This window comes from Tetrao urogallus, assembly GCF_951394365.1.
Source record: "Tetrao urogallus genome assembly, chromosome: Z".
In the NCBI taxonomy this organism is placed as follows: Eukaryota; Metazoa; Chordata; class Aves; order Galliformes; family Phasianidae; genus Tetrao; species Tetrao urogallus.
The window spans coordinates 31,516,701-31,532,959 of NC_136816.1; the positions used below are offsets into that span (position 1 = coordinate 31,516,701).

Sequence of the window (16,259 nt, forward strand, 5' to 3'; positions counted from 1 at the left end):
TGCCGGTGGCTGAGAGACACCTCTGTGCTTCATGCTCTCCTTGCATTCCCTTCTGTCCATGTTCCTGCTCACCGCTCCTCTCCCATAAACTCCCCGCTGGCACCGCCGCGCCAGCTCACCCCAGCAGGGCGGGAGCTGCCAGCACACATCAACAGCGGGCATTCATCGCCGCACGTTCGGCACTGCGCGCCGCCGATGTTGTTTCCATCAGAGCGGGGGCGCAAAAGGAACCCCGCGCCACCCCCCCCCCCACCGCCTGAACACCGTCGGTCTCTCCCCAGCACCACGCCCGCTCCGCCGTGGCGAAGGCCCGGGACCGCCCAGAGAGGCACAGAGCGGGGGCGGGGCCGAGCCCGGCCGGGCCGGGCCGAGTCGAGTCTATCCAGCCGCGATGGAGGGGGGCGAGACGGCGGGCTTGCTGGCGGAGCGCGGCCCGGGCCGGCTCAAGACGTACCGGCGGCGGTGGTTCCTGCTGGCCGTGGTGTGCCTGCTGAACTGCTCCAACGCCATGGTGAGCGGAGCTGGGCGGCACCGAGCCCCTCGGGCGCGGGAGTGGCCTTTCTGACCGGCGGAATCCGCGGCGGAACGGCGTGCTGGGGAGGAGGGCTGCGCGTGTGAGCGCGTGGGGAACCGAGGAGCACCGCGGTGAGGCCAGACTGGGATGGAGCGCAGGTGGAAGTGCTGATGAGACTCCTTGTGGCCCACTGGGAGGCTCAGAAACACCGAGTCTGTGAAGGACGGCTTCAGGCTAAAGGAGTACACTGTACCCTGTGGGTACAGCAGCACGAGTTGGCTGGGCTTCAATGCTGACCTGGGCCAGTAGGCTTAGATGTGCAGAAAAAGGAGTGGGTGGGTCTCCTTCTGGTGTTTGCTGCAAATACAGAATGGTAAAGGAGAGATTTTGCAGCAGGCTAAGGATGACAGAGCTGTGAGGGGCCTAGAGCACAAGTCTTACAGAGAGCAGCTGTGGGAACTGGTACTGTTCAGTCTGGAGAAAAGGCAGCTGAGGGGAGACTATCACTCTCTACAACTGCCTGAAAGGAGCTTGTGATAAGGTGGGGTTCAGCCTCTTCTCCCAGGTGACAGTGATGGGACAAGAGGGAATGGCTTCAAGTTGTGCCAGTGGAGGTTCAGGTTGGATATGAGGAAGCATTTCTTCTCAGAAAGAGTGGTGATGCAGTGGCACAGGCTGCCCAGGGAGGGCAGTCCCTAGAGGTGTTCAGGAACCGTGTGGATATGGCACTGAGGGATGTCGTTTAGTGGGTATGGGCTGACAGCTGAACCTGCTGGTCCTAGAGATCCTTTCCAACTTGAAGCAGAATGGTGTGGGAACTTACAATTGCCCATAGATACTTAATTCTAAAGAAGGGACACTAGAACACACCTATTTGTTGAGCACATTAAATTGTTATCAAGGTAAATATTGCCTTGTTTCCCCATACCAAGTTGGATGCCCAAATCTTCACTCACCAATTCATTGAGGACGTTGTTGATAGTTAATCAGGCAGTGTAGATTTATGTACTTGAGGATTACTATGCCATGAGTGCATGCTGTCTGGCAGCCAAGGTTGGGCATGTTCATTTATGGGAAGGAAGAATGTGTCTTCCATGATGCAGAAGTGCTGTAGCGGAGAAATGAAAAAATACAGTGAGAATCTGGCTATATGCTGAAACATCAGAAAGCTCAGATACCCTCTTTAGGCAAAATCTCTGTATCCTCTAAGGGTGCGATAAGTTGTCCTGCAGAAAATCAATTTGAAGCTCTGTTGTTTGCTTGCAGTTAGGTCGGCACAGCACAAGTGCATCATGTAACAGGAAAGCACCACTGTTAGCCTGGATGCCTGTCCTGGCTAGGAGTGGGAGTGACAACATAGGGAAAGGATGTTGTACAAAGCTGTTACAGGCCCTCGTGGAAGACTTGAACTTTGCAAATAGTTAATAATGAAACTGAAGAGATACTTGAAATGGTCCTTCAGATACACCTGCAAGTGAACCTATGTATTGGGTCATGCTGCTTGAAGGAGGGTACTGTTGTCTGCCTGCTCAGTCTTGCGCCAACTTCCTGATTGTCGGTAGCCTTATTTTACCACAGTAGCAACTTGGGCCAGAACTTCCCCACAACAAAACTGTGTGCTTAATAGACACCCTCCGGTACCAATACTGTTTAGTTAGCCTCTGCACATCTGTGGAATTCACAAATATGCTGACACAGAAAGTTGTGACCAAATGTTTTCTGATGCAGATGTTCCTCCCAAATATTACAGGGGAAAATAACATCAAAACTGAGGGAGAGGTTGAAAGGCCATGAAATCAACTTGGTTGGTTTCTGTTTAAAAGTTCCAGATGGAAAGATTAGCTTACCAGTTCTGTGGCATGAAAATTGCCATGCAAATTGAGATGTGTCCTTAATTCCTGCTCAGGTGCTGCATGCAGTACTTTGTGGTGGGTATTCCTGTGTCGGTGTGTCTGCAAAATGCAAATGGTGAGCACACCCAACTTCTCAGCTCTCTTATTTGGAGAGAGCAGGTCACCTCATAGGGTGGACTGAGCTTCTGTGATGACACCTTGTATCCTCCTCTTAGTCATGCACACACGCAGCTTTCCTTTTTAGTGGCCTCTGGTGTCAGTGAAAGTGACAGACAGCAGGCAGCCCTGAGAGAGGAGGATTGTTGTCATTGTCACGAGGACAATGTAGGAGCAATTTGTCTGCAGGAAAGCACGCTCAGTCATGCAACAAGGACAGGCTGAGATATAAATGTTTCTTTGTTCATTCTGTTTTAAAATTCTGATTGAGTGAAGCTGGGCCTGACTGTGTGATGATGAAAAGGAAAGTACCTCTGCTCTACATCACCTTGTAAAATTCTTTCTCTATGAGAGAGAATATGAGGGTAGATAAGGAAAGCTTTTACACCAGAGAGAAGCTGTCTTTTCCTTGAACATCTGTTACTGACATGGATTTAAGAGACACTGTCTGTAACTGCTCCGTGAAGTGACTACTGTCTTGCTGGAGCTTGGTTCTCATATCTCTAAATACTGCTGTTCTGGACACTGCTAGCTGAAAACAGTGTAAGAAATCCTTGCATCATTTTTAAAAAGTCCTTAAGTAGGCATTATCTACTTCATGCAGTTTCTGCCTGAAGTCCTGGGCTATGTGGCACTTCTGACAACATCTGGGCTAAGCTTAGGTGATTGCTCCCCAGATGTCTCATGCCACCACTTTTGAGTAAGAGGTGACATTATTATGTGGATGCACTCCATGTTTGTTTTGTTAAATTGACACTCTGTTTTTGAGTGTGTGGGTGTTTAACCTAAAGCTTTGCTGTTCACTAGTACCCAGGAAGTGCTAACTGCTGAGGCAAAAGCCTCCTTTCTCTTTGCCTCCTTACTGCTGAGTTCAAAGGGTGGAAACTGCTTTGCAAGAGGAACTTCCTGCCTCAGTGGTGGGAACAGAGAAATGCACAGCAGAATGAGTCTGGGAGTGCTTCCTGCCCTGCTCTGTGCTTGAGTAAGGTGAAGAGGAAGGAGGAGGAAGCAGCAGGCAGAGCTGGCTCACACGTGGCTGGCTGGCTCCTGACTTGCTCTCCTGAAGGACTTGTACCACCACTTGGTGCACTTGGAGAGGAAGGAGAGCCACACAAGTGCGCTGCAGGGCTTTGTGCACACGCTCTTCACCCACACCTGTCTGTTCCAGCAGGGCCCTTATAGATATGTATTCACACGCAGCTGCTGCTGTCCAGCGCCTGCTCCTGCCTATCTTCCCATGGTCTTTAAGAGGCTGAAACTGACATCCAAGCTGTCTGTCCTTCCTTCCTGGGCTACTGCATTAGCATGGATGGCATCAGCTGAGGCCAGAGGCTATTCACTTCTGGTCTTGGTGTCAGTTAGCTCAAAGAAGAGAAATCTGGTGTGTGGCTTTGGAGGAGGAGTACTGTGTGTCACAGGAGGACATCCAACAACACTTTCATGGCAGCCACACTGCCTTGTCCTGGTGCATGGGAGAGCATGCTGAGACTGGGCAGCTGCTGCTGAAAGTGACTGCCTGATGATTGCTGAGCTGTGTCTGTTGTAAAGAACAAGGTCTCCTTTCTTATGAGCCATGCTTCTTTTCAGACTGCACAGGAAAGATGTTAAAGAGGCGTTGCCACACTGTGCACAGCTATACAGTCTGCCTGACAGTGAAAAACACTCCAAATGGCAACTTGTGCTAGCTGACACTGCCATTAACATGGCAAAATGCTTGCACCTTATTTGGTTACATGTGCTTTCCACTCTGCAAGTCTTTTTGCTTTTCACATCTAAAATCTTAATTTGTTGGTGTATGTGGAGGTAGACATTGGTTAACAGCTTACATTTCATGAAAACCAATATTTTTCTACTGTATCTGGTGAGGCTGTTTGTATATGTAATGTATTAATAGACTTAGGGTGCTCCTTTGACATCTGGCAGTCCCAGGGTTGCATTTATTTATGCTGCCCTCTCCAGCTGTTGCTTAGTGAAGTGTTGAGTCTGCGCTGCCTTTAGCTGTCCCTCGTGCTGCTACCATTGCAGGCAAGGACGTGTTGGCATGCAGCCCACCAGTAACCTCCTGCAGAAGTGGGAGGGAGGACAGATGCTGGAGTCCTTTGGAATGGGTGGAGGGAGACTAGATTGTAAGCCTCTTACTGATGTAATTAGGTTGCAGGGATGCTGAAAATCTATTCTGGTAATGATGGTCATCCTTACTCATTTTTACTCTCTGTTCTGCAGCTATGGCTGACATTTGCTCCAGTGGCTGACCAGACTGCTGCCTACTTCCACATTTCCCTGGAGATGGTCAACTGGCTCTCAATAGTGTACCTGCTCATCTCAATCCCCTTTGGTCTGGTGGCAACATGGGTTCTTGACAGTGTGGGGCTCAGATGTGCTGTGAGTTGAATCATTCTGTTACCATGAGGGCTTGTCACCCAAAGATGGTGGAGGTAACCTCTCTGTGGGTTTAGCAGGACAAAGCACTGGTATGTAGATGGTGAATCTTGTCTTGCTAAATGCAGAAGAGGATGGCTGTGTTGAAAGCTCAGTTCTAGTTCAGTAATAGCTGTCACCACCTTGGAAGGGGGGGGGGGGGGGGTAGTAGGAAAAGTCATAATGAATGTAGTATTTCTCCTGTTTTCCTGCTTGTTTTTTTTTTTTGTTTGTTTGTTTTTGTTTGTTTGTTTTTGCTTTAGCCATCTGACAGGGACGGACAGCATTGGATGGGGTTTTCTAGGGAGTAGTGTTAATACAGCTATTGTGCTTGTAGGGCCAGTTTAAGGCATGGCAGGACCAGGTGCAAGCAAGCTAGTGACTCCTGTCAGCTCACAGTGTGCTGTGTGCAAAGCAGCTTGGTATCTCAGCACAGTCTTCCGAAAAACTGTGATGCTTGAGGTTGTGGCACTTAAACAAGCACTAAGGGAACAGAACACTAGCAGGACCTGTATACTGGATAACTCATTTCCATGGTCTTTGAATCATCACAGCAAGATATATGGGTGATGGCAAAAACTTGAAAACAGAGTGAGAATAGTGAACTTTGGATTTCTACTAAATCCCACAACAGTATCTGTTGTCTTGCATAAGCTGCATGATGGTGTAGACCAGAAAACCTTGATCCTTAAAGAGCCTGGTAAATAGGTTATCTTTGGATCAGTAACATCCTGCAGTGATCCAAAGGGGTGGGGACAATCTGCAGGCAGCTTTCTGTGCAGCCATTATTAACCATTATTAGTGTGTCCCAGAATTCATCGGAGACCTTGCTTATGCTATGTTGTTGCATTAAGTTATGTCCTTCACGTTGCAACGCACAACCCATGGCTGTTTCTGCTTGCAGGTGATCCTGAGTGCATGGCTGAATATGATGGGTAGCATCATCCGAATGTTCAGCGTCCTGAAGTTCATGAGCTTGGGCTCCCAGAATTACTGGTACCTGTTTGTTGGGCAGTGCCTCTGTGCGTTGGCTCAGCCTCTTGTCATCTTTTCACCAACTAAGCTGGCAGCTTTATGGTTCCCAGATCACCAGAGAGCAACTGCAAATATGATCTCATCCATGTGTAAGTGGTACTACACGGTAACTTTGTTACCTTCCAGAACCTGCTAGCATTTGTACTGCTTTGAGAGACAGCCAGCAAACGAAGCCTTCTCTACACAGTTCTTAGGCCTTGCAAACGCAGCTCTAGCCAAAAGTGTCATAGCTTCCTGCAATAAATCAGTGCCTTCAGAGGCTTCACAGGACAGGCAGGCATTCTCATGCTACCAAGTGAGAAATGGGCCTCAGCCATGTCCAAGTGCAGAGTTATAAGTGAGGTTCCCAGCCTACTTCTCCTCTGCCATAACAAGATGACTATCTTTGCTGAGGATAGCCCTCAGCATTACTAAATCTCAAGTCTGCAGTGGCTTTACCTGTGCAACTTGTTGAGCGTATGTCCAGTTTGCAAGCTATGCTTGTGGTCATAGAAATCAAATTCTGTAACTAGATAGAGGTGAGGCTGCAGCAGCAGTTTTGTTCACCAGTTCATCCAGTAGCAAGGCTGATCATCTGTTCCCAGTGCATATATTTTACATGCTTACACATGTAAAATATACTTGATGAGCCATGCATACACACTGAATGTGCTAAGTGCAGCAGGACTATGCACACAGAAATAATTTCTCAATTGTAAAGTCCCTAGCAAAAGTTTCTGGAAGCTGGGAAACTGGAGGTACCAGATCTGCTTTCTCTGACCTCATCCTTTTCTTGGTTCCTCTATCTGCTACTAGGGTTAGGATACTGCACTTAAAAGACCTGTTTCCTCCTTCTGTGTGACATTTTCCTTGGCTTCTCTCTTCCTTGAGACATACCCAAAAACTGGGCTGACCTTCTGGTTCCAGCTGCCAAATCATTACCTGAAGGTATGAGGAAGATTCCACACTGCCATAGAGTTGTGTCAGAAGGGAAAGTCAGGGGAAAAGGCCAGTTTAGAAAGACACCTGTACAGCTTTCCCAGTGCTTCTGGTAAACTCAGACCATGAATGCTTATTTAGAAGGATGGATATATGTGATGTTAGAACAAGGCAATTCTTTTTGCACCACCTTCCCTAGAGTAGGGTACACAGTTACTTCTTTCCCAGGAGTGAGATAAATCTTTACCTTCCCTTCTGGAGAAGGAGCTCTGTTGTGTGTTGTGACACCAGTACTAACAGAGGAATTCAGAAGGTGCTGGTGGGCACCACTGGGCCCTGTGATCCTTTGCTGTGCTATGAAGGATCACAGCGTATAGAAATCTGATTGTTTTAAGTGAGAGAGCATCCAGAGCAGCTAAATAGTATACCATTGATGTAGTGATCTTAGACCTTACATGAATAACTGTGGGAATTAATAAAACTGAAGAGCTAGGAGTAGTAGATACTCAAGATTTGAATCTGTTCAAACTGTGGCTTGCTGAGATATCAGTGTAAGGACTGAATGTGCTGTGATAATAATCTGCTGCGACGCCTGCATGTTGCTGTCTAGCAGGCTTTCATTAGTAGTGTCTGGTTACACCCATTACTGTCTGCTGTATAAAATCAGAATTTCATTTTTAAAAAGAGTTTGAATATTGCCTAGAAGGAGCATCTGCCTCAGCCTGTTTGTTTACTTCAGTGGTTAATTACCTCACTAACAAATGTCTACATGCTACTTCTCATGCTTGTTGTGCCTTGGCCATTCGTTGTGTTGAACCTGTTTGGCAAGAAGTTATGGGCAGTCACCCCAACTTGGCTTTGTCTAGGAAGACTGAAATGCTCCAGTACAGTCACTTTACAGTCACTTTACAGGCACATTTCCCTTTTCCTTTTCACACATATCTCCATGTCTGCTCACAGAAGCTTTTTCTCTCAGCTTGTTCCAGTTTATCAATATCCATTTCCTGTGTTAATGCTAGAGCAGTGCTCAGTGTTGGAGTACTGTTTGCACCAATGCTGTATGCAAAATCTGGCCCTGCCAGTATCTCCACAGCTTCTGGTACTACCTCTAAGCAGGATTTGCTGTTTTTTTGTATGCAGATAGAAACAGGTCCTCCACACAGGATCCAGCTGAGTAGCTGAGATCACTATTACTCATCGGTGCTCTTCAGTATTTACCATACACAGTCCTCTTATCACTCCCAGAGACCTACTCATATAGAAGCAGTGCAGGGCCCAGAATGGATCCCTGTGAACACCATGAGAAATTCTCTTGTTTTATTTTACCCAGATACAGAAGTTTTAATGCATCTCCCTGGGAATTGTTGTTTAACTATTTCCATTACATCAGTGAGTACTTTCCAAATACAGAGCAAGAATGCTGTGATTGTTGTGTGCTGTAGCATTATTAATGAGCTTTGGCAGAACTGCTGTTGTTCTATACAAAATATTGGTGTAATTCAGTGGTTGAGCTCTGGAATATCCCACACATCAGTAATACTCTCTTACTGAGGAGTGGTGGAAGGTGTGCACTGTGTACATGCTGTGTGCTTATTGGACAGTCTTCACAAAATGTAATATGAGGCTGCTCTGGCTGGTTCCCTAGCTGTATGGATTCTCATTATTTTAAAAGAATATTTTTTGCTGATTTTTTATTCCAGACTAAATATTCATACATCTACAGCGCTACCAGCTCCTGGCATGTTTGCTGCTTCTGAGAATAAAATTGACAAACACATCCAGTGCACGTGCCAGAAGGTAGCCAGACAATTCTTGGCAACTACCACTTTTTGATATGCACACTGTTCTTGTGGGAGAGGGGTAAGACAAACCAGCTGTGGCTCGCTCCTTTTCCCTAACTGCAAGTGCCTGCAGGATGCTGGTTTTCTACTTACTGTGAAAAATTGGTCTTTTAAGGCTGGCTGGCTGTGACAGTGGCTGATCATGCTGCAGAAATGTACAGGTGAATAAGGAAACCATGGTGCCAGTGAAGCACTCAGGAGACATTGAACTTGGAGGAAGGCTGAGGAAGTGATACATGAAGGCATCACATTGCATTCAAAAGTGTCCCAGCTAGTGCTAGGATACATGTTTTCCTAGCTCCAGACTCTGGTGAGATTCTGAGGTAGTCTGGATTTCTCCTTTATTTGTTGCTGTTCCTGTATAATATCAGGACAGATTACATGTAGTGGTTTATCTTCATTAAGTCCCTATGTTACTGGAACAGCCTTGTGAGGGTGCAGACAACATAATTTGTATATGAAAATCAATTTCCAGCTTTAGGTCTTGTAGGAAGATGGATGTATAAATGAATTTCCTGATGATGACGCAACAAATGTGACAACAGTGTGACCACACAGTTTATTTCTCTCACATGTTTGGTTTCTTCATTGGTCTGACTCTACTTGATTTTTGGAAGCTGCTACTCTGGTGCTGAGTGGTGATATAGATTAATAAATGATTATGACTGCTTGCATGAAAAACATCTTTTTATTTTCTTCTAGCCAATCCCTTGGGTATTCTTATAGCAAACGTTCTGTCACCTGCACTAGTTCCTGAAGGAAGGCACATCCCATTGATGGTAAATGAAAACTGATTTTATCTCAGCCACTGGGATTGGTTGGGATTTGTGTTTGGAACAGTGGAGCTGGAAAGACCTGTAACATTGCTTTGCTTTCTGTTGTGTAGCTAGGTGTTTATGCCATTCCTGCCCTAACGGCCTGTGTTCTAGCCACTGTGGGGATTCGTGAGAAAGTTCCTCCAACACCTCCTTCAGCCAGTGCCACTAACTCCACCTCTCAGCCTTTCTTTATGGGGCTCAAAATGGTAAGTGCTGTAGCACAGAGAGGAACCAGTGTTTAAATGAGAGATGCAGCTTTGACAGGCAGGAATTTGTTAAGGAATCTGCTGAGAAAGTAGGCTCTGAATTTCACTCCATCAGTTCTGCCATGGAAGATTCTCTTCCTTGGGGAGTGAATTCTGCTCACAACAAAGCTGTGAGGGATACTATCTGACCATTTAGCCATGGCTGGTTGCTCTTTAGCCAGTACAGACAAGAACACTGGACTCCTCCAAGAGGAGGCACAGCCTGAGCTTTCTGAGATGGTAGCAGATGCAGTAACAGATGAAGAATTTGGGCATTGAAGAGATCCCTCCTTCTTACACGGCCTCTGTTTTTTCACTTATCTGCTGGCCGAACTGACAAGGGGTTCCATACTCCTCACAGGGTTGCCCTCAGCATTTCTAACTAAGAGGTCAGAGCATCTAACCCCCTAGTCTGTTGTCACAGCCTGGCCATTTTTCCTTCACCACTTGTTTAAGTATGTTAACTTCTTTCTCTAGCTCCTGAGAAACAAGCCGTACATCATCCTGGCAGTGTGCTTTGGAGGAGGAATTGGGATGTTCACCTGCTTTTCAGCTCTGCTAGAACAAATCCTTTGTGAAAAGGGTTATTCAAACGTGAGTTTTTTCCCTTCCTCCCCATTGACCACATCTTCCATGATCCAAATGATTTCCTTGATAAGTAAATCAGAACAAAATGAAGACAGTTGAATATGTTGCACTGTCTCATATATCTTATATCAAATATCTTATTTGCATGTTCTCTTTAATGTATGTTAAGCAGTACATTAATGCCCAGCACAGTTAGTCAGTCTTTCAGTGTAATGGATGATCTAGGTTTTTATTACTGCCTTTGTCCAGGCTCACTTTTGCAATTTAAAAACCTTTTCTCCCCAAACACTGTTTAGGGTATTGCATTTTCCTAAGCTGTTGTAGAAAATAGATGTTTAAGCAGCTTTCTGACTTCCCAGAGAGGCTTGGAGACTCATGTGAACCCTAGAGCAACCAGGCTGCTGAAGGCTGGCTGATGCAATTGCTTTTTTACTTTAGGCAGTCTTACATGAAGTCAAGGCAGTAGGAAATCACAGGTACTGTGACATATCTTTTTCTCCATTCTTCCCAGGGTACTGGCCAAGTGCAGCTTTCATGGCTGTAAACAGGGTTTGCACAGCTGATTCCTCTTGCTGTCTCCCTGCAATAACAAGGGGCTGCACCAGTTCCTGTGTTTTCCCCTTAGGCGGACAGCACTTTAGTCCCACTGCTCGTATCCTCCTGGAGTCCTCTTAAAGCACTCTTAACTCCAGCTGTTAGTTGTCTGCACATTGACCTGCCTTGCTGCACGTTCAGCTTCCCTTGCCAGGCATGCCAAAATTTGTCATCCAGTGAAACCTCAAGACTACCCTGTTGTCCTACACGTGTAGGAGCACTGATTCTGGGCCCAGTTGTTTGCAGCCCACAGCCCTGCAGTGAAAACTTGCTCTGCCTCAGAAAGTGACCCACTAGCAGCAGGCAGGTGGATCAGTCAGTGACATTAAAACCTCATTCCTAACCACTGTGTTTTCTCAGCTACTTAATTTTTATGTCCACTAGGTATTTGCTGGCCTGGATGGTGCTCTGTTCACAGTGTGCGGTTTGTTGGGTGCCTTCCTGCTAGGATTGTATGTTGACCGGACAAGGAATTTCATAGAGTCCACTAAAGTCTGTTTCTGTCTGAGTGCTCTTGCCAGCATCGTTTTTGCAGTGGTGAGTTCTCCCTTGCATTGTACCACACCTATGGGCTTATTTCTGTTGCCATCTAGTAAATCATCAGCTCAAAACAGGGTCATTTGATGTCACAGTATTTATTAAGCTTTTATGAAGATAGGATTTTTAACAGAAAAACCCTTTTCTGGAGATTTCACAGAGTAACTTTGGAGCTTCAGACAGAGCTTCAGGACGTAAATGAATTGATGCAATTTACTTCCTTATGTTGGATCACTTCTCTCTTACCCCTCCTTTTCTTCCTCACCCTTGTCCCATACAGATAAACTATCAGTTCAAAGCAGTAAAATAAAATCCACCCATCCAAATCTGCTTGATGCCCTGATGTTTTGAGCTCTGAATCCAGACACAGTTTGTACTTCACAAGCTCCATCCAGGCCTGTGGAGCTGTGCTGCAAGACACCTGCTGTTTCTTTGGGAATTTAAAGCATTATTAAGGAATGGGGTTACCAGCACTCTGGCTGCAGGGCTTATGCTCCTAACTTTCTTAGTGGTGAGACAAGGCCATTTTTTTCCACCAGACCTAGGAATTAGGCTGCTTTGGGCATTAAATTTAGCACCAAAGTTTGTGGATTATTCAGGTTTTTTCTTTGTGTTTGTTTGTTTGTTTAAATATCCCAGTGTTACAAACATGAATCTAACATGATAAGGAATAGTTTTAAGTGTAAACTGAGCTATAGTATCCCAGTGAATTCTCACATGTAATTCACTGCAAATTGCCAGTTCTGAAATGCTTATCAGGATGACAGAGAGTGTTTCACTGAGTTGTGAAGATAAAGCAAGTGCACTTGCAGTTAGTAAGTTCAGAAAATCAAGTCACAGTACTGTGACTGCATCCACATTCTTCACATAATTCTGCTGATCCTCTGTTGCCTGGCTTAAAAAGCTAAATGTTCACTGAGTAGCAATTTGTTGACTATAGAGATTTGAAGAATGAAGAAATACAGTGCTGGTGGATAGCAAATGCTTGGGACTACCTGCAGGTTATGAGTTCAAAGACCTTCTGTGCAGCAAAGTTGACAGTGAGATTTTTGTGCTGTTTTTCTGCCTGCAGGCTTCTCGGTTCAGAGATCAGGCCATTGCTCTGGCCATCTCCTGCTCAATCTTTGGTTTCTTTGGTTTTGCCATGTACCCTGTTGCCATGGAGCTGGCAGTGGAGTGTTCTTATCCTGTGGGAGAAGGCACATCTACAGGACTGATTTTTGTTGCAAGGTAAGCAGACAAGTTAAATCCAGGTGACAGATGAACGTGGGTTCCTGTGCACACACAGGTTCATTGATGCAGACAGAGCAGAATGAGCATCACTGTCAGCCATGCCGCTGCCTTTGTGCAAGGGATGAAGTGGCTGGCTGAGCTGTGGAGTCAGTGAACTTCCACTAAACGTTTTGGTACTTTTCTCTGCTGCAGGAATGACTGAGCCCTAAGCAGTGTTATGCCTGCTCAGTACCACTTTTGTGTAACAAGTGGAGCTGCAGCAGCAAGAAACCAGTCAAAGAGAGGCAACAGACACTTGATTTGAAAGCTCTTGTCTCCCACTGGTTCTGAACTTCATTGCTGCTATCGGCCAGCTGTGATGAGGAGGAGGCTGAAATCTTTTTCCCATCCTCACCCCTGCAGTGAGAGGTATTTCCAAACCTCTAGCCAGTGACTAAGCCTCAGCACCTTGACAGCTGTAGTTCAGTACCTTCCCAACTTTGCAGTGATTGCACTGTCATCCTGCTGTGTTGGCAGGGTGTTCTAAAAGGCTGATGTGGCCTGTGAACCAGAGCCTGTTAGCCAAGGGCGTTGGTCAGGAACAGCTGATTGCGGCTTTCTCTGCAAGAAGGACCCTGTTCTGGGCATTGCTTTCTTTTACTGAGGAAACTGGACTTGTTTTGGTCATTGGTGAAAGAGGTAGTCACTGCATGCTGGCTTCTCTCCACAGCCAGATTGAAGGTGTGGTTTTTATGATTCTGCTGCAAGCCCTCACTGTCCGTGTTTCTAAGGACCCATCTTCTACCTGCGCTCTTGACCAGGATGGAGCCCTAGACTGGACAAGTAAGCACATCTTTAAAAAACAATGCTGGATGCTCAGCTGCACACTACATGTCCCCCACTCCCACCTATGTCTCACTGTTAAGGACCCAGCAAGACCAGTTTCTACTGCACCTGTCTCTGAGCTTCACCACTCTTAGTGGAAAATCCTATCCATGTAGCACACACAGCCTGTGCTGCTATGCAATGTGGCAAGTCAAGACTACAGACACACTGACTAAAAATTAATTCCTTTGCTTCTGCATGCATAGATGTTACAGGGTTTGTAGTGTGCCTGTGCAGCTTTGTTCTGACTTATTCCACACTACTGTTCCTAGCCAGGAGAAGGCAAACTGAGATGAAATGGAGCACAAATATGCTTGCACTGTAAGCTAAATTCTCATTTTGATCTCTTATTTATGTAATACTAACATTAGTTCCTAAGGACACACCGTAACACAGAGGCTGGCAAGCATTTTTTCTTTTAAATTTTCAGCTGAGCAGGAATCCCCAGAACCAGCTCTACTTGCTGACAGGGAACAAGACTTCGCTGTCCCCAAAAAGCGATATGGCTTCCTCAGGGTGGTGAGGTTCAGAGAAGCCACTGATGTCCCATCCCTGGAGGTATTCAAGGCCAGGTTGGATGAGGCCCTGGGCAGCCTGAAGTAGTGGATGGCAACCCTACCTGTGAGAGAGAGTTGGAAATGGGGCTTGTAGTTTTCTTCACCAGTCCCCAACGCGCAGCTTTACACACACATGCACACAGAAATACATGCAGACGTATTCCCACAAACTCACTGCATGCGGTGATGTAAGACCTCCAACCTGTGGGGCCATGGAGGACTTGAGCCCTGGCAGATTTCAGTCAAATGATCTTTCAGAGTCCTTGTTATGTGAGGTGGGATTTGACTTTCACCCAACCAGTGTTGCCCAGTCTTAAGCTGTACACTGTCCTCAGGCTAGCCCTGGAGAGATTTTCACCTAGACCGTGCAGTTGCTCTGGACTTTTGCAACACTGGAGAATGAGGATTCAGTTCACCATCTAAAAGTGTATCTTGTTTGCAGCTCCAGTCCTGTTGATGGCAGGCCTCTGCAGTGCCATGGCATGTTTCTACGTCATCTTCTTTCACACTGACTACAAGCGGCTCCATGCTGAGACAAACAGTAGTGACACGGTCAAGGCAGAAGATACAGGATCAGATGATGTTCCTGAAGCCTAATCCAGCTGAGGAGGGCATACCAAGGGACCAGTTAGGGAAGGACTCAGGCCTGTGAGCAGGGTTCAGGACTGCATGTGCTCAGCTGGCAGGCGGGGATATGGGTCCTGCTGCAAAACAAGCACTTTGGATTTCAGAAGGGGGTTGGGGGGGGGCTACTGCAGGCATTGGGGCACATTTGCTCTGCTTCCCCCAGTCTGGTATTTATTTGTATTGTATCACTGGGCTGCCAGAGAGACCAAAGGAACTGGACAACTACACAGATAACAGGGATTTCTCCCTGACTTGGTTCAAGCTGAAGAAATGTTGCAGAGAACAAGAGCATCATATTTCACCATTTTTGCATGTGTACTTGGATCAGAAGAGAAACTTTAAAAGGGGTGGAAGCACTTCCTACCACAAACTTGCCAGAAAAATTGCTTTCTAGAACTGTGGTTCTCATACAGTGTAAGGATTCTTCCTGTTAAAGTGTGGAGCTCCTAGGAGGCACAATAGTGTGGCAGGAGCTACATCATTCTGTTGCAGTGAGGAGATGTAAGTGTATGATCTGCAATATAAATCTGTTGCAAGTAAGACACTTAGTCCTCTCTTAGAAACAGGAAAAGAAAACAGGACTGTTAGAGAAAAAATGAGTAAGCAGCAGACATTAAGTATGCCAGTTTTCCTTGCCCTGTCTGGTCACTTGCTGGATGCTGAGACATTTTAGATCAGTTTGTTTTAGCTGGGCTCTGTTTGTTTCATCATCTGTCCTGCAATTCCATTGATTCAAGCTTTGCACAAGAAGACAAACTTGCTGATGTGATTAGGGTTGTGTATCCCACCAAGCCAAGACATGCTTTCCCATAGGAGAAAGTCAGTCAGTCATGCAGAAGTCAGGTCACTTTTTTGTGAATGATGTGGCAGTGCTTGGTGGTGCAGAACTGGCAAGAGATCTGGCAAGATGACTATGTAGAGAATGGACGGCACCTGCACAAGTTCCTGCAGATTACAGGGACTTTTTTGAGGAAGATCAAGTAAGAAACAACATCCAAAACCTTCAATTTCTCTCTGCAACTGACAGCTATTCTTCAGTGTTTGAAGAGACTGTTAGTGACCCAAAAGATCCCTTTGGAGTTCTGTTACACTACCAATTACAGTGGGTATAATGGTCTTTTCATTTGACAACAATACTTGCACAGCAGCCCAGTGTCCTGCTTTGGTGTTCAGGTCTTAACATACAACTTCAGGACTTTCTACTTTCGAATATTTTGGTGCTAAAAAAAACAGATGGTGGAACTTGGGGATGTTTCATACCATGCGGCTTGCAGGGGGATCTCAGAATTGTTGACCTCTGAAAACAGTGACTGTTTTTCTCCACTCTGGTTAGATGTTCACAAGGCAAAGAATGCACTTTCCCTAAGAAATAAGGTAAAAAAGAACTTTCTCAATGACTGAATTCTCTTCTGTGTTAGCATGTAGTTAGCTATAGATGTCCCGTTCATTGCCAGGACGACC

The 16,259-nt window shown here is 46.0% G+C and overlaps 1 protein-coding gene across 1 annotated transcript; it reads left to right on the top strand.

Moving 5' to 3' along the window:
* Window positions 1-391: 391 nt before the first annotated feature.
* On the top strand, window positions 392-14,768 carry SLC49A3 (solute carrier family 49 member 3; the record flags this gene model as incomplete). Its single annotated transcript, XM_079548441.1, has 10 exons — window positions 392-511; window positions 4,747-4,905; window positions 5,846-6,065; window positions 9,438-9,514; window positions 9,622-9,759; window positions 10,276-10,392; window positions 11,365-11,517; window positions 12,590-12,747; window positions 13,460-13,572; window positions 14,614-14,768. 10 exons carry the CDS (start codon window positions 392-394, stop codon window positions 14,766-14,768), a joined length of 1,410 nt encoding a protein of 469 aa, XP_079404567.1.
* Window positions 14,769-16,259: the final 1,491 nt, after the last annotated feature.